Source organism: Girardinichthys multiradiatus, chromosome 1 (genome assembly GCF_021462225.1).
Source record: "Girardinichthys multiradiatus isolate DD_20200921_A chromosome 1, DD_fGirMul_XY1, whole genome shotgun sequence".
NCBI lineage: Eukaryota > Metazoa > Chordata > Actinopteri > Cyprinodontiformes > Goodeidae > Girardinichthys > Girardinichthys multiradiatus.
In genome coordinates, this window is record NC_061794.1 from 18,325,986 (window position 1) to 18,346,702 (window position 20,717).

Here is a 20,717-nt window from a genome sequence, read left to right on the forward strand (position 1 = left end):
AATAATATTCACCTCCCCTGAGTCAATACTTTGTAGAACCGCCTTCCAGCTGCAGATCATTTGAGGTATGTTTCAACCATACATCTAGACACTGAAGTTTTGCCCCAATTTTCTTTGCAAAAAACTCAAGTTCATTCTGCTTGGATGGAGAGCACCTCTAGAGTTTCAGTTGGATTTAGGTCTGCACATTTTAACACTTTAATATGTTTTGATAGACAATAGAACCAATAATAACCAATAATCTAAAGCACTGCAGTCCTTACCTCAGTTAGAGTAAATGTTCATGATACAACAATAAGAACGAGATCAGGACTAAACACAAAGTATTTCAGAAAAACAAACTCCATGACATCGGACAAACATGGTGGAGGTAGTGTGATGATCTGGGGCTGCTTGAAGGTGGAACCATGAATTCTGATATCTACCAGAAAATCCTGAGAATATCAGGCTATCAGTTCATGAATTTAAGATCAAGCACTCCTGGGTTATGCAGCAGTGACCCAACTGTTTCTCTATAAAAGCAGCTGCATCAAAATATTTTCTTTTCTTTACAGTTTAGTGCTGGTTAAGGTGAACATCTTCTTTGATATACTGTAATTTTTATAGTTTGCACTCAGCTGTCATACTCAAGCTCTTTTTTTTACTTACCAGTTAAGTTCACTTTTCTCTTGTGTTTTTGCTATTTCTGTTTGATCCTTTCTCTTTGCATGTGGGTCAGAAGTGAATTTGTTTATTTAATATTGTTAACGCTCTGAATATAGTACCGCATGTTAACATTTGTGTCAAACACTCATGCTGAACTTAAAGTTGTACACATGTCCATTATTTCAGATAACTATGACTAAGTTAGTGAGGTGTCAGAAGCATGCTTCATTTATTAGCTTTCCTACTCTCAGCACATGTCAGCACCTCAGGCACACACACACACACACACACACAAACAAACAACTGGCTGCCCTGCGTGCTGCTGGCCACGTCTCGGTCACACGCTCCCTTCCTGCCTGTTGGAACGTGGGAGCTGCTGTGGTCCCAGGCTTCCCACACTTCGGTGTTAATGACTCGAAGGCAGGCTGCACAAAGGAAGTGTGCCCCATTGAACAAGGGCCGAGTGACCAACCCACCCTTTAAAGCACACACACACACACACCAAGGAAGGCAAGGTTGTCAATAGGGCTTCCAGGCACACCATCTGGATGGTTTGAGTGCTTTTGTCTGTCAATCAAGCATGAGAGGCACTCACCGTGAGAACTAGAGAGATTGAAATAGAGACGGGAAGTTAAATGAAAGGAAAAAACGTGTGCATGTGTAAGCCGAGAAATTTTATGATTTGTTTCATAAAGATGGTTACTGACATTTTCCTAATTTATAAGTAAGTTCTGATTGTTTTGTTGAAGAATCTACTAAATGAACAACATCAGTGTAGATGGTGCTGATTTTAATGGCTGTATTTCTTTAAATATATACATGTAATATAATACTTGAAGCAAATACCTAGAAACCACAGTTACTATTTAAATCAAATTTAACATGTCTTTCCAGCTGTTGTTAAATAGTGACATTTTTAGAAAGCAGTTTGTTCTTTGAAATTCCCACCATATTTCATTCCCTATCAATACAATAACGAGGCTATTCCCATTATAAACCATCATGTGGGGAACAAAAGGCCCCTCCCATCTGTTTTTTTTTTTTTTTTTACTATGGTGTCAACTAATTCATTCACTTTCTATTGGCACTATGTTGCTTTGTGATTGGCCATACGTGGTGAGAACCAGCATCACATTAAATCAGTGGGAAAGTTGGCATGAAGTATTTAAAGGAAGGTCTTGGTGGTTGAAATCATAACCCTGAAACCCCCACAAAGGCCCTGATCTCACATCTGACTGAGCGTCCATCATGAGGAACCAGCACACAGTGTAAGTTCAGATCACTGCATTTCCTGGCCTTTTAGCTTGATTTGATGTTGATCTGGAGCCTTGAGCTGTTTTAGGTTATATTTAAATGGTGATTTAGATTTAAAGTGAGGGAAAAATACAAAGGAATCTTGAAGAACCACAATTTTTTGGAAGCCTGCTTTCATTACTCCAACCTATTTCTGTAGAGCATTTTAAAAATTAAAAATAAATGTCTAAAATGTAATTCTGTTTCTTCTCAGCATGTGTAAGATGAGCATTTTGGAAAGAAAGTGCACAAACAAAGCAGAAAGGCTCCGCTCAGCTCTGGAGAGTCAAGTCTGTACAGGGATGAGCAATTCGGACGTATGGGACAGGACGGTCTCCTTCTTCACCATTAAAAGGGCCTTCATTTTCCATAAAAGCTTCACCAGGACCCCCAGGGAAGTCATGAGGCTGCTCCATTCCCCTGCGGAGGATGTGATGCCGCTGTGCTGCCAGTGAAGAATGGACAAATGATAAATTATATGGAAAATGGTGACTGTATTTGGAACAGATGTTTCACTAAGGGAGAAGGAAAGACTTTTATGGTCACTAAATTCACCTTATTAGGTGTAAATTAAGGAAAAGGTTGAGGATCATCAACTCTATGACCTTGATGCTTCACAAATGTGCATTCTTTGCCTTAATCATACTTTAAAGTGATCATATAAAGACCCTGTCATTAAGATTTTGTTTGATTTAAAATGAAAGCCATATTCCTTTCATTAAAAGGATAATGTTTATGCCAATGCGTTCTTTAACAGAAAGTATAAACCATTGAGGGCTCCAGACCTCATATTTGACATATCTTATTGTATGTCGCCCACTAGAGGCAGGAAAAGACCTCGCCATTGATGTGATAGAAGGATCACTAGTTGCAAAGTGTCGAGTTATATTATATTAGCTGTGAAATGAAGCTATATAAAATAATCGAACTGAATTGAAATGGATGAAAACCCCAAACTGTGTTCTTTCTCAGTTTGCTATTTACAGAGAAAACTGGTATTTCTAAAAAGATATTTATAACAATGTGATTAACACACATAAAAAATACAGTTTCGTTAACTAGACTTATTTGTTTGAGGTGGTAAAAAAGAACCAAAGTCGATCAAATAAATGTCGATGCAGCAGCATTACTGAATGTACCGATTGTTGACATCCTTAAAATGTCACAGCTTATGTTTACGAATTACAAAAAAATTTAAGGATATTATGTGTTGCTTAAAATAAATCAGTTTTAATACGAAAATGTTGTTTATTATACTTCAAGTAAAGAGGTAAACCGCTTTTGCTCCAGTCTGCTTAAAAATCCCCCAATTAACTATTGAAATGAAATTATAAACACAGTATTTGGTTTCTTCAAATGATCTTTCTACAGCAGTCAACCACCACCACCAGAGTATGAAACACACAGGGCCTTGCATACCCCTGGAAGGTTTTCACATTTTGTTTCACGTATTTAATTGGGATTTTGATGGACAGACAGTAAGCAACAGAGAATATCTTTGCAGTGGAATGACATTGGCACATGGTTTTATTAATTTGTTTTTTTACAAATAAAAATCTGTGTGTTGTGCATATGAAGTCCTTCCGAGTGGATACTTAGTTGAACCACATTGTGGTGCACTTAAGTCTATTGGGGGCATCTCTACCAGTTTGATGCATTGCTGTAGCTGAAGCTTGTCCCATTGCATGGAGAGTGAACAGCAATTTTAATGTCTTGCCACAGATTTTACAGTAAACTAAGGTCTGGGGTCTCATTTATAAACATAGCATGCACACGAAACGAAATCTGAAACTGCCAAACGTCACTTTTAATGCAAAGGTTGTGATCTATAAAAAACTAATTTGATGGGTGCCTGTACTTCCTGTCATTCCCCAAAAATCAGAGATCTTCTGGTCTTCTCTACCCTTGCAGTGTATTGATTGGGTAAAATGCCCTAAAACTCTAGTGGCTGAGCACTAATAACACAGCCTCTTGATGACAAAATATGCATAAAATGCCACCACACGTTTTTTACACGATCGCGCGTTGAGATTCACAATGCGTGAATATGGATGATCCTTTTGACCCTTTTGGCTTGCTATAGGGAGGTGAAGAATTGAAGCCACACAGCATCATGATTCCTCTCAGACATTCAATGTCAACTTAAATTCTAAATCAAAGTCAGCAAAACCTCTCAAAGTTTTCTCACCATCCTCTCCTCGTGATCACCAGGGTTTTGTGTACCACAGATTAACATATAAATTGTGACAAGGTGTGAGGCTATATAACTGCTGGAAACGTTTAAATGCCGTGACACTCGTGGGTAATGCTGCGAGAAGGATGCATCGACCCTTCTGGAAGATGACAAAATATGCAGACTTTGCTCTTGGATCTATGTGCTGAACTGGGTCCAGTATTAGGGAAACCATTACCCACGCTATCCCTGCTGAGTTATAGGTGTTAATCTGGGGTTCTTGGCTCTTACCAGCGCAAATTAGCTGACAGGTATGTGTTTAACATAATCAACAATTAATTAACCATGTATGCAACCACTTTTAGGAACAACATAATTCTGTGAAATTATCCATTGGTCTGAAATTTCGCAGTTAGCCCTAAGCGCACTTTTAGAATAGACGCAATGGTTTTTCAATGAGACCCTGGACATTAGGTTATGTTTTCATCACACATTTTGAATGTGGGCCCAAATATAAAATTTTGGTCTCATCTGACCAGAGCATCTTCTGCCTTCTTCTGAATCTTGCTGTTGACATTTACGGGAGTTTTTATGGCTTTTTTCAACAAGTACTTTCTTCTGGCCACTCTTTCATAAAGTCCACATTTGTTGAGTGCATTACGATCACTATCAGCAGATCCTGCCACCTGAATTCTGTATTTCTGGAGCTCCTCCAGAGGTATCATGGGTCCTTCTTGGTGGCTTTTCTAATTAATACTTTACTTGGTCACCCTGTCTGTACTACGTCTAACTATCCCATAAAAGATCAGCATAAAATCCCAATAAAACACATTAAGGATTGTGGTTAAAATATGACAAAAAGTGTGTAAAGTGTAAAGGGGAGTGAATATTTCTACAAAGAACTGAAAGGTTTTCCCTTTAAATGTGCAAACAGAAGCCAAAACAGAAGAGGTTACCCTTGATTCAGACTGAACTTATAACAGCTTTATTAATTATATGCTAACGTCAAAAAGCAGACATTCAGCAACAGTTTAAACATTGCAGCAGCGGGAAAAGCTAATCAATTATGAACTGGGGAAAGTTTACACCATGCACTTAGATCTGAAGAATGACAAAGTTTTCTGTCATCTGCAAGTGAATGTGTTGCTGAGAGTGAAAATCAGATTTACTTCACTTTAATTTCTGCTGTAATTGTCAAAATAATGGGAAGTGGCCTCAGAAATTAAGGAAACCAAACCAAACAACACCATAAGTCAAAGAGGAAAGTGATTAAGCATGTAATGCAGGTATGTTTTATTGTCATTTTAGACATGACTGATATCTCATGGCAACAGATGGATGCTTTTATAAATTTACTTCAAAAAGACAGTAATCTATGAGAGATATTAAATCGAAATTTGTTCCATTTTTAAATCCTGTTTCGGTTTTGATGTTGGTAAAACAAACCTAAGACATTTTTATTTTCCCGCCCATCCCTCAAATTTCCAGTTAGAATCCAAATATACTTGTAGAATAAACAGCAGAGGAAAAGGACAGGCACCACAACCATGAGACTATGAAAGCCCTCTGCCAATTTAAAAAACCCTGACCACAAACCAACTCAAAGCAAACAAACAAAAAGGAAAATATAAAATCAAATGCCACTCCTAATATGGGTTGGGTCATACCCCAGAAGTATTTCGGTTCCTCTAACGTTGCACCCCTGAATTTGGGGGAAGGGCTTCAAAGTCAAAAACAGAATTCACAAGTTATTTCTGCCAAATAAAAGCTAAACATCTGAGCGTGAATGTGATAATACTGCCGACCTTTTAAATGAAGACCTCAGCAGTTTAAATCAGTCTGGCGGAGAGTAAATTCTGTTTAACCGTTTCGTTCCCCTTTAAACAGCGTTGCCTTGGTGTTACGGAGGTGTTTATTTTTTTGTAGACTACACACAAGTTTTGCTTAGTTTATTCTGAGATGTCATAGGGATGTGGAAGTTGGGTAGGAAGCATGGTGGAGACTATGTTTTCTTTGTGTCTCAGTGTAAATTTCTTTTAGTTTTCTGGTTTTTTAAATTGGTAGCTGTATCGATTATATTTGTAGGGATATTTGTGTGTTAGAGGGGCTTGGCTGGTGGTTGGTTCAGGGCAAAGAGTTCATCAAATCCTGCAGAAAGAGGTCTGGGTCTGGGATTTCAGAGAGGAGACCTGAAAGAGAAAGAAATGTGGAATTTAACTCTTTGCAAACCAGACCCAATGTCCAAGCCCAGTTGGTTTGGAGATAATATTCCAAATATTTAGGTAGTGCTCAAATTGATCAGGAGAGCATTTACACTGACCTACAACATCGGAAAACTCAGACACGGACTCAGCGGGCATGAGCTCATCCTGGAAGGCCCTAAGCACTCTCTCGGAGGCCTCATAGATGGGCATGTCGTTGTGACGGACATATTCTGCCAGTGAGAAGGACCAGCCCCCTTCTGTGTTGCTGGTTGGTACTTTCTGCAGTCAACATATCAAGAGAACAGAGAATACTTGTGGTCAGGCGTTCATTAAGATTAAATGTTCTGAATAAAGGGCAAATATATCATAGTGTGTGAAAATCTAAAGATGCTAAATGTATAAAACAAAAATAAATCAAATTTGGACTTCCCATTGTTTATCAAAGCAGGTAAGTAATTTAAAACGTGCCTATCTGACACCAAAACACCATTCGGACCCATACTGAAGCATGAGCAACCATGGATGATTATGTTTCACCCAGAGTCACAAAGTTGATTTCATTTGACCAAAACATCTTTTCCAACAGGAATAAATCAAATGGAAACAGCAACACATACCATCAGGAGATACACATCCAACCACAACTAAACAGGAAAGTTGTAAAAATTATGATTTTTTAACATCCTTTCAACAGCTTTGCAGCAGCATCGCAGCAAATGAGAAAAAGTGAAGAGAACAGTAGTTTAAGGAGATCACCGTTTTCAGCTAATTTGAAAAAGTTAGTGGATATTTACCCTGAACATGTCGTAGACCAGATCCACCAAGCCCCAGAAGAGAAGAGGAGAGCGGTACACTGCATATTCCTTTGGTGTTTTATCTGTTACTCTGATAATTGAACAGAAAAAAAAAAAAAGAAAAAAAAGAGGATTAAGAATTGTGTGAAAAACTGTGAGAAACTTAGGAAACAAGTTCTAAATGCTCCTTTGTTTGTTCAAGATAAAATCAATATTAGAAGTAAAGCTGATTCTTAAAATAAATTAAACCAAATGCCTCACTATCACAAGTACTGCAGGCGACACTTATAAAAAACAAACGGGACCGATAAAGGGGAAAGCGTCGTACTTGTTCGTGGAGACTGGAGAAACATTGCGTGCATGTGCAGCCACCAGTAGTCTTCGAAGGAAGTAAACCCGTGAGCTCCTCCACCGTTCAGGAGGCATTATGTGCATGGCCAGGATGGTAAAATAATGAGGTCCTTCAACCTCGTAAGAGCTCTCCACCCATTTCTCACACGGCTGCTCCTGGAAACTCTGCAGATTCTTCTCTTCTCGGGACGTAGCCCTCGTACTAAAGTGGCAGATTTTGAGACATTGTGTGGTAAGGGGAAGGGTACATCAAAATGGTGGACGTTCAATACTTAAAATTATTAGATTTACTGCTTTCATCAACAAGCAGCCAGCAATGACACTGACTTGATGTCTGGTAGGTTATTTTGCAACTCAAACAGTTTTAGGATTTATCTGCAGAGCAAAAATCATACGTGTTGAGAACGTAGAGCACTGTGTGGAGGATGTAGGGAATGAGGTGGATGTTGCTCTCTCGGCCTCCGCCTCCTGTGTCCACGCTGAACGATTGCTCAGTGGCGAAGCGGAGAAACAGCAGTTTGGTGTCATGGATGTTGAGTTGGTATGTTGGCTCCCGCTGACCTGTGCACTCCTGAAGATATGTGTTGTGCCTGTGTGGTAGACATTGTCAAGTGAGAATGAGCGACCTGTGCTTCAATGATCAAATATCTGCTCCCTAAATGTGTGCAGAAGCAAGATATTACCTTGCTAAGCATGTTGCAAAGGCTGATTCTGGCACATGGGGCCCCCACACAGGCAGCAGTCCATTGCACTTGGTGTTGGCATTCTGGAGAGCAGCACTGTCCCACTCTTCTCTCCCACGAGCCAGCCTGGTTAGAGAAAAAATATGAAGTGTTTGTTTTGGTATAAATCTAAACAAATGATGCATGAGAGCAGAGAAAAAGGTTACCTGACAGCAGCCAGGTGGCAGTCATAGTGGACTATGTTAAAGTGTGACACAGTGCTGTAGCCTTGCTGCTTGCGAGGCTTGTTTTCAAATTCCTCCAAGGCCACACGCTTTGTAAAAGTGTAAATACCCAAAACCTTGGTTGGCTAGTAGGAAAGAAAGGGAAATGTTAGTTGAAATCATTATGCATTAAAATAACATGAATCTGTCCAGAGGGACCTAGCATATCATTTAACCAACAGTAAGTCAATTTGGCAGATGGCACTTCAAATACAGTGCTTTGCAAAAGTATTTTGCAAAAGTATGAATTTTTCTACAGAAGGTTGCTAGCCTTTATATTGCCCACCAAAGCTTTATAGAACCACTATTTTTTGCAGTTATAGTTTCAGGTGTTTGGGTATGTCTCTACTAGCTTTCCACATCTAGAGACTGAAAATGTGGCCTATTCTTTGCAAAATAGTCGTGGCCAAATTGGATGGAGGGCATCTGTGAACACGTGGCTGTAAGTTTGCAGTCATTGTCCTGCTGGAAAGTGAACCTCCACCTCCGTTCTTTAGCAACCTGTAACAGGTTTTCTTCCAGGATTGCCTTTAGTTTCACTCATAATTCGATCAATTCTGACCAGTTCTAAAGTTGCTCTCTAAGAAAAGTATTAACACAGCACGATGCTTATACCTTCAGGTTTCACTTGACAATTTTGCTCCACTTAGTCTTGGTCTATCACATAAAACTCCAATAAACTAAAATTAGATTTAAATGTGAAAATATTCAACAGGTCAAACTTTTGCAAGGTGGTTTATATAAAATAAGCTACAACAACAAAGTTGATCCGTACACAACATAATATGCTTGCCTGTCACAGATGCCTCCACCCTCAGTATGAGGCATTCAGCCTCATAGGAAAAACCTGTTTGCGTGTATTTTAATGATCTCAGGTCTTGATCTAGCCTCCACACTCCCAGATCCAATGAACTGTTTCTAAAGCTTTAAGTTGTGACTTACCAGCATCCCACCTATTAGGCTGCAGGACTCAGAAGATCTCTTCAACAGCCTTCAATATGTTTTTGAGCCCAATCTATCGTTCTTAGCAATGCAGCTACTATGTGAACGGTTTGTTTGTTGTCAACTCTTATTGGCAGCTCCCATTATTATACATTTTACTGTGTTCAGTTTACGATGCCCTGGATATGTTAGTCACCTGGAACTTGTAACCCTCTCTGCAGATACAGCAGGTCAAACCTGGCTCTTCTATCAGCTCCTCCATTTGCTTCAAAAGTGAGGTCTTTGTGACGACTTGGCCCTTCTCATTGGTCTGAATGGCAAACATGAAGACATTTAATAAAAACTCACTATTCATACAAATACATAGCAATTAACATAAAGAGGAATAATGTCTGTGGCTACCGTCATGCCAAGAGTTCCCAAAGCCTTTTGTCTCATGGCCATAGCCATTCGCTTCTTCTCAGCTCTGGTTTCCCTGCGGGCTGCTTCAATCTTCAGGTTGACGTCCCTGTGTTCCCTCAGAGCCTCCAGAAGGTTCTCTGCCAGGGTTCCAATGCCTTCGTCGCTGGATACCTGCTCCAGCTTGTGCAAGTTGGTTATTGAATCTGTTCCTATCAATACCTAGACACAAAAGAAGACATTCAGTAAAATTGTAAGTATTTTGGTAATCAAAAGAGGATATTGAAGATTTAAGATATTTAGTACCTGAGTGGGTGGATGCTGCATAGCCAGACCACGAAGCAGTCGAAGGATGAAGGGCAGAGCTGGTCTAGATAGGAACTTCTTCCACACATCTGCATCCAGACTGTTGAAAGCAAAGAAAGACTCTTTTAAAAATTCAGGATGATACCAAAGGAAACCCGAGTTTGAAACATGACTATCTTTGGATATTTGGAGTGGAAGGAGACCTACTTTTTTGCATTTGGGATATGTTTCTTCATGTAGTCCAGTGCACTCTGAGTGATTCCTTTCTGAAGAATAAGATCTTTCAGTTGATGGCCGTTGCTGTTGTTCTTGATTCCAGCTGCGATTTTACAGAAGCAATCCAAAAACACTTTGTCTTCGCCACTGTGCTCCTCGTCATACCTTGGAGAAATGTTTCAAAACTTTCACAAAAGATAGCCAAAACAATATGGTTCACTTTTATGTTTTATAATCCTTATACATCTATCTCGCTATGAGACTGGAGCAATGCTCACTTGTCAAAGCTGCAGCACGGTTTAAAGCGTTCCACCAAAATCTTCATCTTCTCTAGTTCACCAAAGGAAAGGTATGGGATGATGCGCAGCAGGCCCTGCAGCACGCTGGGGTTTGAGCGTACAAAGGGGGTGTTGATCTGGTCTAACAACATGACAAGCTGGTCTTTGTCTCCCGTGAGCAGAAGGTTACCCTACAAAAAGGTAAGAAAGACACTTTTAAAGACATCGAAGACAAAGATATCTCAAATGTATCCTTTTTAGAGGTTTGCTTTACACACAATCAATTCTAAAAAGAACTACTTGGACACTAATAAATATTAGCTAATTATGCAGGTACCACGCATTCAAACACTGTGCCAGTAACATGTTTGGTGTTTAATGCAGCAGCATGTCGAAGAAACTACAACTTAGTTTATTCATTGGACGTTTTTCTACAAAACCGTATTGTTGATATTGGAAATGATGAATTTTATTTTTTCAGTAGCTGAATAGATGACTTACTGTCTGGAGTCTATGTTGGCAATGAATCCATGCAGAAACACATTAACTCTACTTATGTGTTTGTCATGTGACATTAACCAACACTATTGCATATTACATGATTTACTAATATTATGGAGTCTTAATTCAATGCATAAATGTTTTTTTTAAAGAAAGGGAGCGGTGGGTGGTACTTTGATGTGTTACCTTGTCTTCTGAAATCTCTGCATTGGCTTCATCAAGAATGATCTCCATAATGCTCAAAACCTGTTCCGCTATGGAGGCTCCGCCGCTGTCCTTACTCTCCTGCTCTGCAACCAAAGCCTAAAAACAAGAACCTTAAAAATTAGCCTTCAAAACTAAAACTCAAAACTCCAAATTGTTTTAAATGTATCTTTTCTTATTAGTTTATCAGAGTATTTAAAAGACATACCAGGTTTAGAGTTCCCAGCATGACGTTGAGTGTGTTCATCTCCGGTTTGACCAGTTGTTGCCGATTGATCTTTACCTTCACACAGTAACTGAACAACTTCAGCAAAACCTGAAAAGACGCACACGCAAGGGTCAACTCAGCTGCTACAACAGGCGACATCACAACTCTATAGCTGCAAAGTTTAATTTTGCTAAAGATAAACAAAACTTATGATGAACTGTATTTTTTGTGCAGACTCATGCATCAGCTTCAACCAAATGCTAAACTAACAGATGAGGCTTACAGTTAGCAGATGTCTTCCTTGTTTAAAATCTTTGATTCCAGACAGCCGGTTGAGCATACACTCCAGACCTCCACATTGAGCCATGACTCCTGCCATCTTGTACACTTCTTCGTCGTCCTCCTCTTCATCTGTAATCAAAATGTTCCCTTATTTGTGACCATAAAAGTGGATGTCCAACTTGTTCATACAGACCCATGTTTAATCAGGGCCTCTACAGAGCTGCTCGTTCTAAAGATGTGTAGAAAGCCTTAATATAACTTAAGTTTTCTTGTAGAAGGATAATCTCACATTAAAAAAAGTGATAGAAATCTAACCTTTAACTTGAGTGAATTTACATTAAGAAACAGCTGATATTACAAAATCACTAGTGGTACAATTACTGGTATCCCTACCAATGCCTTTAAACTAAATGCAAATGAAGCATTTTGACTTAATTTATACTTCAATATTTTAAGTTGACTAGAGTTTTTAAGAACTTCTAATTAGTAATCCAAAAATACAATTTCCAAAATTTTCGACCAATTTAGGTGTTGACATTAGAACCTCTATGGGCAGGGACACTGAGAAAATAACGATGCGTGTAGTTAAAAAGTCTCCATGCAATCTTCTTCTCCATAAGAACTAAACATTAACTGGACTGACTGCTTGAGACGTTTATAACAATGTAATGATGTGGCTTTGAATTGGCCTCTCAGAACCAGTTAAGCACTGGAACCATATTGGTAAAAAAGTCCTATAAGACTGAGCTTTTCAGCAAGAAACACTCTAGGTGGGTTTGTAAAGCAACAAATGAATATGAAAAAAAATAAAAATAAAAAATAAACACCTATTGCCCACTGTTAAGTGTGGTGGCGGACCTGTCATTCTGTGGGTTGGTTTTTCTTTCAAAGGCCCTGGGAAAATTGTCCTTTTAAATAAGTTTGAAATACCAGGAGATTTAAATATAAATCTGGTGGACTCTACCAAAAAACTAAAAATAGGTTTTCTTTGGGTCTTTTAGCAAGATCACAACTGGAAATATATGAGCAAATCAACACAGAAATGATTCAGACACATATCAAACTTCTATGACCTTCTCACTTCCCAGATCTAAATCCTATAAAAAATCTGTGACCAGAGCTGAAGATGGCATAAAAGATGGCACAGGACTCCACATGATTTAGACAGATTTTGCAAACAGGAACTGTCAAAGATTCCTCTCGCCGCCTGCTCAAAGCTTGTAAAATGTTGTAGCAAAAGAGTAAGTGCTGTCCTGTTGGTATAGAGAGTTGCACAAACTATTGACAGTAGGGCTACAATGATTTCGTAACATGGTTTTCTTCCTCACTGAATAAAGATTAACAAATTAAAGGTTGGATTTTTTAACTGTTCTGTGTGAGATTATGCGACTGGGTTTTTTTTTTAAGGGTTTTTACATATCTTTACCAGCGTTGCAAATAAATGCAGCCAGCACTCAAGGATAAAATATAAAACAGGAGGACATGAGATCACACTACGTACAGAGGAACATGTCAATAAATAATAATAATTTTTAAAAAGTTTAAAATCTAACCTGTGGTCGAGTCCAGCGACTCTATGAACTCCTCAGTGGCATCTCCGAGTAGACCTCTCATTCGATAGATGATTCTCATTGGCTCACCCTTTGGGGAAAAAAGGCCAAGCTCAATGATCAAAACTAATTTACTGGAAGTCTTCTAATTATGAACTTCACACAGTTTCAAATGTGAATAAGAGTAATTTTCTGACAGTATAATCCAAATTGACTCACCTCATTCGTAGGGCACCACACCTTCTTGTAGACCTCAGCCACAGAAAGATCTAGGCTGATGATTTTGTTGTTGACCAGAAGCTGTGAAAAACAGAAAGGTACCAGATAAATTTATGTTAATGTAATTGAACTTCCTGATAGCAGAAGAGCTTGCTCAACTTTACTTTACCTCCATGCCACTGTCGTCTTCTAGAAGCGCCACAAGGTCGCAGTCTTGACAGATCTTGTTCTTGATGTCCCTCATCAGAGGGCCGATGCCAGGCTCATTGCTGCTGTAAGGGTTCCCTGGCATGCGGCCCTGCAGGAAGTCCTCCTGTTGAGGATCCTTCTCCAGGGTCACAAAGAACTCAGTCACCTCATTCTCCTCCTATACAGAAAACAAGATAATTCATCAAAACCCATAGACTAACACTGTACTCAACTACTTTTTTTATAATCAAGGTTGATGCAAGAAGAATTTAATATTCACTTTTTTGTATTGATAAAGTATATATTTTCAGGGTTCTAACACATTTTTTATGTCCTTTTAAATATAAAAGTTCACTATTAATTTACTACAGATATTACTTTAAAAACTAAACCTGCAAAAACCACAGACAGTAAGGAAGGAAGGATAGATGGACAGATGCATGTATTGACAATCTTAAATAAACTGATGAACAGACTGACATAGGGAAAGATGCATGACGATAGATGAACAAACGGGTGGAGGGAGAGACGAACAGAAGGATGGATGGATGAATAAATGGATGGATATACAGGTCCTTCTCAAAATATTAGCATATTGTGATAAAGTTCATTATTTTCCATAATGTCATGATGAAAATTTAACATTCATATATTTTAGATTCATTGCACACTAACTGAAATATTTCAGGTCTTTTATTGTCTTAATACGGATGATTTTGGCATACAGCTCATGAAAACCCAAAATTCCTATCTCACAAAATTAGCATATTTCAACCGACCAATAAAAGAAAAGTGTTTTTAATACAAAAAACGTCAACCTTCAAATAATCATGTACATTTATGCACTCAATACTTGGTCGGGAATCCTTTTGCAGAAATGACTGCTTCAATGCGGCGTGGCATGGAGGCAATCAGCCTGTGGCACTGCTGAGGTCTTATGGAGGCCCAGGATGCTTCGATAGCGGCCTTTAGCTCATCCAGAGTGTTGGGTCTTGAGTCTCTCAACGTTCTCTTCACAATATCCCACAGATTCTCTATGGGGTTCAGGTCAGGAGAGTTGGCAGGCCAATTGAGCAAAGTGATACCATGGTCAGTAAACCATTTACCAGTGGTTTTGGCACTGTGAGCAGGTGCCAGGTCGTGCTGAAAAATGAAATCTTCATCTCCATAAAGCTTTTCAGCAGATGGAAGCATGAAGTGCTCCAAAATCTCCTGATAGCTAGCTGCATTGACCCTGCCCTTGATAAAACACAGTGGACCAACACCAGCAGCTGACACGGCACCCCAGACCATCACTGACTGTGGGTACTTGACACTGGACTTCTGGCATTTTGGCATTTCCTTCTCCCCAGTCTTCCTCCAGACTCTGGCACCTTGATTTCCGAATGACATGCAGAATTTGCTTTCATCCACAAAAAGTACTTTGGACCACTGAGCAACAGTCCAGTGCTGCTTCTCTGTAGCCCAGGTCAGGCGCTTCTGCCGCTGTTTCTGGTTCAAAAGTGGCTTGACCTGGGGAATGCGGCACCTGTAGCCCATTTCCTGCACACGCCTGTGCACGGTGGCTCTGGATGTTTCTACTCCACACTCAGTCCACTGCTTCCGCAGGTCCCCCAAGGTCTGGAATCGGCCCTTCTCCACAATCTTCCTCAGGGTCCGGTCACCTCTTCTCGTTGTGCAGCGTTTTCTGCCACACTTTTTCCTTCCCACAGACTTCCCACTGAGGTGCCTTGATACAGCACTCTGGGAACAGCCTATTCGTTCAGAAATTTCTTTCTGTGTCTTACCCTCTTGCTTGAGGGTGTCAATGGTGGCCTTCTGGACAGCAGTCAGGTCGGCAGTCTTACCCATGATTGGGGTTTTGAGAGATGAACCAGGCTGGGAGTTTTAAAGGCCTCAGGAATCTTTTGCAGATGTTTAGAGTTAACTCGTTGATTCAGATGATTAGGTTCATAGCTCGTTTAGAGACCCTTTTAATGATATGCTAATTTTGTGAGATAGGAATTTTGGGTTTTCATGAGCTGTATGCCAAAATCATCCGTATTAAGACAATAAAAGACCTGAAATATTTCAGTTAGTGTGCAATGAATCTAAAATATATGAATGTTAAATTTTCATCATGACATTATGGAAAATAATGAACTTTATCACAATATGCTAATATTTTGAGAAGGACCTGTACAGACAGAGGGACGGCTGAATGGATTGAGAAACAAATTGACGTATCATCAGAAAAATGGATGGACTATTAGTAGAGGGATGGACGAACGGACGGGCAGATAAAACATTTAGACAATGTTACAGGGAATAAAATCTGCATATGCAAATATGTTTCTATACATATCCAGACCTGGAAAATACTTCTATCAAACTCCGTACTCAAACCCTGTATTTTGTTAGTCGTATTTATTCTAATCCATTATTGGTAATGGTATAAGAAACTTACAGGGTAGATTATGCTGCACAGTCTTTCAAAAATGAACACGGGTGTTCTGTAATCATCCAGGTTGTACCGCTTCGCTGTCTCGATGCACACTGCCATGAAGGCTTTGGTTTCAGACTCTGTGCCTATCAACAGAACAAGAATCACATTTTTACTGTTCAAAACGTAGAAAATAGTCATTTTGTCAGTGTTTTAATGAAAATCAAAAGCAGATTTCAGTAAAAGGAAAACATTTAAGTAGATTTAAAGAAATTTAAAACGGTGTAACACTTAAGTGACAAATCCAAAGATTTTATGCTTAAAACATAAAAAACATGTACACACAATGTGTTGGAAGTGAGTTAGTGCAGACCTGTTGTCATGTCCTCCAGCATCTCCAGGAGCATGTCCTGAGTTTCATCAATTAGCTTGGTGCGCTGCACCACCAGCTTCCTCAGACACAGGTAACCATTCAGCACTGTGCCAACCAACCTGCTTTTGAAATGCCGCTTGATGGACTCCACCTCCACAAAAGAGGAAAGCAGTCCTACGTTGTCATAAAAACAGAAATTAATACGACAGCAAACAAAAACTACAGTTTGTTATAAAACAAGGAGGCATACATACCAGTTAAGCTCTTCAGAGCGTAGCCTTGCTGTAAGTCTGTGCTCAGAGTAGCCTCCTCCAGAGCCAGGAGATTAGCTATTTCCTGAAAAAAAAGATTGACATAATCTATCATTAATTTAGGTTTAACTTAAAGAGATTTGTAATAGATATAAATAAAATAACCTGCTTTCAAAACACTAATTTACAGGTAAAAATCTAAAATTTACAATGCACATTTTCATCAACTTTATTGAATCTTAGGTTAAAGGGTATCAAGTAGTCCCCACAGTAATTAAAAAACCAAAAACAAAGCAAACCTTAAAACCTTTTAAAATGTTATTTTTAAGTTTCTATATATAAATAATTTATTGCCTTGGTGATCAGGTTTCCAATGTAGGGCAGAACTCCGCGGGCGGCCAGGTAAACCTTCCAGTGTGTTGGCTTGATCAGCTTCTGGTACAGACCCAGATACTCTGCTGCACACTCTCCAGCCACACTCAGCTCATCCAGGTAACTGGAAAACACAAACACACAGGAGTATTGGCTACATTGACAGCTTATATCTAGCTGTTTAAGATTGATCCTTGAATAATATCAGAGCATGATTTACATGAAAAACCCACCATCTAACCTTTAATGACACTGTAACTTTAATTGCACAATTAGTTTTTTATTTTATGTTTAAATACATTGTTTACTTGTCATATTGATTAAAAACACTTAATATTTTCATTTTAAGAACATTATTTTTATTTCATGTTTAAATATTTCACATACATTCTACTTTTACATTTTAAAATACATCATAATTTTCATATATTTCATAACATGTTTTAATAGTCTTATTTTTTTTTAAATACATTTATTCAGACTTTAAAGGGGACATATTATGCTTTTAAATGATTCCTTTTCACACTTAAATAATTCAGTTGTTGTGGTCTATATAAAGTTGAACTGCAAGGCTTTCATCTGAATTCCTTGTTATTGTAGCTCCACAGGCTCCTCTTTGACTCCTGTTCTGAAGTGTGTCTGAGAGCGACTTGTTTTGGTACCGTCTCATTGAGACGCCTCACACCCCGCCCCCCTCCAGGTCAAAGAGTGCTCCACTTTAACCCGTACGGCCATTTTTGTAGTTTGATAACAATTATCTAGCAGCGCAGAAACAAGACAAAAACAGCAAAAACTGTACTGTTTATGTAATTATATTCAAAACACGTAGTACGGTTCTGTCATTGAGGAGCTAAAAGCAGCACACAGCGCTAACATAAGCAGAAGGCACGATGCTACTGCTAACAGCGCGATGGCCAGTAAGTCATATCAACACACAATAAATTCATGTCTAAAATAAAGTTTGTTGTCATTTTAGCGTTATTTGCAGCTTACCGCTTTGCTGCATCAGTCTTTTCCATAGACAGAAGGAACTGACCCCTTCATGAATTATGTGGGCTAATACACCCAACAACCGAACCGAACTTATCCTCTTGCAGCACAGGCATACTTGAGCTTGGACTACAAAATCGCGGCAAGAAATAAATATGGCAGATACGTGAATTGGTCAGCCGGACGTTCATGACCTTGTTTAGCTGTTCCACAGCAAATACTGTGGCGTAACAGTTCAAAAACGTAACAGATGATAGAGAAAACTGAACGGACTGAAAAATATGATCCAAACAGAATATAAAGATATCTCTGCAGCACCTGGAGAGACTAGATTCAACGTTTCTGCTCTCCTACAGGCTCCAGGTACACAGCAAAATGTATTTAAAGGCTAAAAAAGTGGATTTTGCATGATATGACCCCATTAACATTTACATATTCCTTTAAGACATTCTAATTTTTTCAATTATCATCTTTACTTTTGTATGAATTGATAAACATGAAAGGAATTTCATATCCCGATAAGCTCTGGTATAGGTTCTAAAGAGCTTTGATATTGCATAGTATGATAGGATTTCCTACCTGGTGAGCAGGTCCAAGACTTGTTGCTTGCGGCTGGGGATTGTGGTAAGGGCTTCCACAATAGTGCAAGCAGCCTGTCTGGCAGCCTGGGTGGCTGGTGTAAACAGAACCTGCAATGAGGATTTCACATTGTGAACTGAATGCAGTTCAGCAGATAATGTAGTTCACATAGGCTACCCAAACATTGTATTACCTGCCGTAGCCAGTTGTTATGGCTCAGTTTGAGCAGACGAGGGAAGAGGCTTTCACCTTTCCTGGATCTCATGAACTGCTTCCACTTCCATACATACTTTTCCTGCAGATACTGCTTTCTTAACTCAGCCTTCCCCTGTGACTTTGACACAGCTTCTTGGCCTGACATAACGTAAATAAACCAAAGAGTAAAAGGTTCATCATTACAAGCAATCTTGTGACTGATATACTGAATATTTCTCAGGATAAAGTCCTTACATCTTGCTGGGAGGCACTTCTTCCAGGCATCATAAGATGCTTTGGGATCCTTCTTCAGCCAAAGTTGAGCCTGAGCATGGATTTCATTGCTGTAGGGCCTGACTGTGGTCAGAGACTCTGTAGCAGCATCCTTTAAAAAAGGCAGCAAGCACAGACACTATGTAAAATGGTTTACTACAATACAGCATTTCAAACATGCAGTGAAGACCAATGGCTTCCTTTTCAGACCAAAATGAAAACAGTTTAAAAGTACAATAGTGTCTATGGGTGTAAGATAAAGGCTCTCGAGCTTTAGAAATAAGTATCTTAATGCCATTTTGGTTCCAATTGCTAAATTTAGGCCTCATAGTAAGGAAATAGTAATCCTAAGTTTCAGCTGTATTCAGCTTTGACAGAAACAAATGATTCTAACTAATCCTGAATATTTGGAAATGTAGGTTAGTGAATAATGTGAGAATACTTGTACTTTTATTTAACGGTCCCTGATTTAAAGAAAAATACCTAAAAAAAAAAAAGGTATTTTTTATGCAATGTTGACACATGTCTACAATTCATTAGGGAACAAAGGAGAGCAACTCCAGAGGCTTGAAGACCCATCTCTGCCTCAACACACCTAAATCAAATGAATGGCTCGTTACCAGACCTGCAGAACCTGAATACAAGATGAAGAGGCCATTCACCCACTTCATTAAAATGTGCTGGAGCAGAGAAGCATCTCTATGTTGCAGGACAGGGCCTATCCAGGCCTGGAGTTGAAGACCCTTGCTCTAGGTAAACATAGTGCCACTGTTTTTCTGATGCTAGCTGTGCTAAAATAAGATATTAAAGCTTGCTTAAAACATCAGCTCAATAACCAGTTTGTTTGTGTTTTGAATAAATAGTAGAACCCTTTTTTACAGCAACTGCTACCCCTCAAACGCACAGTGTAAGGTGGCCTCTGCAACTGATATAAAGAGGCGGGACTCATTTTGAATATTATTCTAATGTTTATTATTGTTCCTAACGATAAATAGCATTAAAATCAGTTTTAGATAGTCAAAGATTTACAAAAATCTGAGATTGGCAATGTGCCAGAGAACTTTAATCTGTGCATCTCTAATACTTCAGCAGTATTTCTTCTAGCCCTCCAAACAACGTGAAGGTCTTCTGTTATAGATCGCAACTTCTAAGTAGTGCTGTTGTTTCTACGTTAAGTCTAAATGTCAACTAACTCAGCTTTTGTTCTTTATTACCTTTTAAATCAAAACCTCTTCCAAAGCAAACGAGTTATGGAATATTTACCTTGTTCTTCTTGCTAGTTGGTGCAGGAGGCTTTATCAGCTTCTGCAGGATTCTCAGGCACATGAGAGTGATGTTCTCCACAACTACAGGGGTCTTTATATTAACTGACATCAGGAACAGGCTAAGAGCTAAAAATATACAAAAGAGAAAAAGACAAACTATTTAAACTGAAATCATAACCTGTAAACAAATTACCTACCACACAGAGTAATAATGACTGTGAAAACCAGGAGCAGAAATATCTAATCTTTGCAAAAAAAAACGTATGATGATTATGAAATGTTAGTGGCAAGATGCTG

At 39.0% G+C, this 20,717-nt stretch overlaps 1 protein-coding gene and 1 long non-coding RNA gene across 9 annotated transcripts in view; one reads left to right on the plus strand and one right to left on the minus strand.

Annotated features, from left to right (window-relative positions):
* Positions 1-1,411: 1,411 nt before the first annotated feature.
* LOC124871391 lies at positions 1,412-5,909 on the plus strand. The gene is made up of 2 exons (XR_007039010.1): positions 1,412-1,913; positions 2,153-5,909. It is a non-coding gene; the product is annotated as an uncharacterized LOC124871391 (long non-coding RNA).
* The window catches only part of ubr4 (ubiquitin protein ligase E3 component n-recognin 4), a 72,713-nt gene continuing 57,069 nt past the window's right edge, over positions 5,074-20,717 (minus strand). For all 8 annotated transcript variants that reach the window (XM_047370288.1, XM_047370280.1, XM_047370253.1 and 5 more), the window contains 26 exons: positions 20,419-20,546; positions 19,138-19,267; positions 18,881-19,041; positions 18,688-18,797; positions 17,101-17,242; positions 16,750-16,831; positions 16,496-16,669; positions 16,147-16,268; positions 13,681-13,878; positions 13,512-13,592; positions 13,296-13,383; positions 11,744-11,871; positions 11,461-11,568; positions 11,235-11,351; positions 10,548-10,738; positions 10,261-10,434; positions 10,054-10,153; positions 9,751-9,969; positions 9,545-9,658; positions 8,350-8,492; positions 8,144-8,269; positions 7,856-8,050; positions 7,438-7,662; positions 7,110-7,200; positions 6,432-6,594; positions 5,074-6,300 (listed from right to left, as the gene is read on the minus strand). In XM_047370288.1, the coding sequence (XP_047226244.1) occupies positions 6,236-6,300; positions 6,432-6,594; positions 7,110-7,200; positions 7,438-7,662; positions 7,856-8,050; positions 8,144-8,269; positions 8,350-8,492; positions 9,545-9,658; positions 9,751-9,969; positions 10,054-10,153; positions 10,261-10,434; positions 10,548-10,738; positions 11,235-11,351; positions 11,461-11,568; positions 11,744-11,871; positions 13,296-13,383; positions 13,512-13,592; positions 13,681-13,878; positions 16,147-16,268; positions 16,496-16,669; positions 16,750-16,831; positions 17,101-17,242; positions 18,688-18,797; positions 18,881-19,041; positions 19,138-19,267; positions 20,419-20,546 (3,575 nt within the window). In that variant the 3' untranslated portion in view covers positions 5,074-6,235. The remainder of the gene's footprint in view (positions 6,301-6,431; positions 6,595-7,109; positions 7,201-7,437; positions 7,663-7,855; positions 8,051-8,143; positions 8,270-8,349; positions 8,493-9,544; positions 9,659-9,750; positions 9,970-10,053; positions 10,154-10,260; positions 10,435-10,547; positions 10,739-11,234; positions 11,352-11,460; positions 11,569-11,743; positions 11,872-13,295; positions 13,384-13,511; positions 13,593-13,680; positions 13,879-16,146; positions 16,269-16,495; positions 16,670-16,749; positions 16,832-17,100; positions 17,243-18,687; positions 18,798-18,880; positions 19,042-19,137; positions 19,268-20,418; positions 20,547-20,717) is intronic.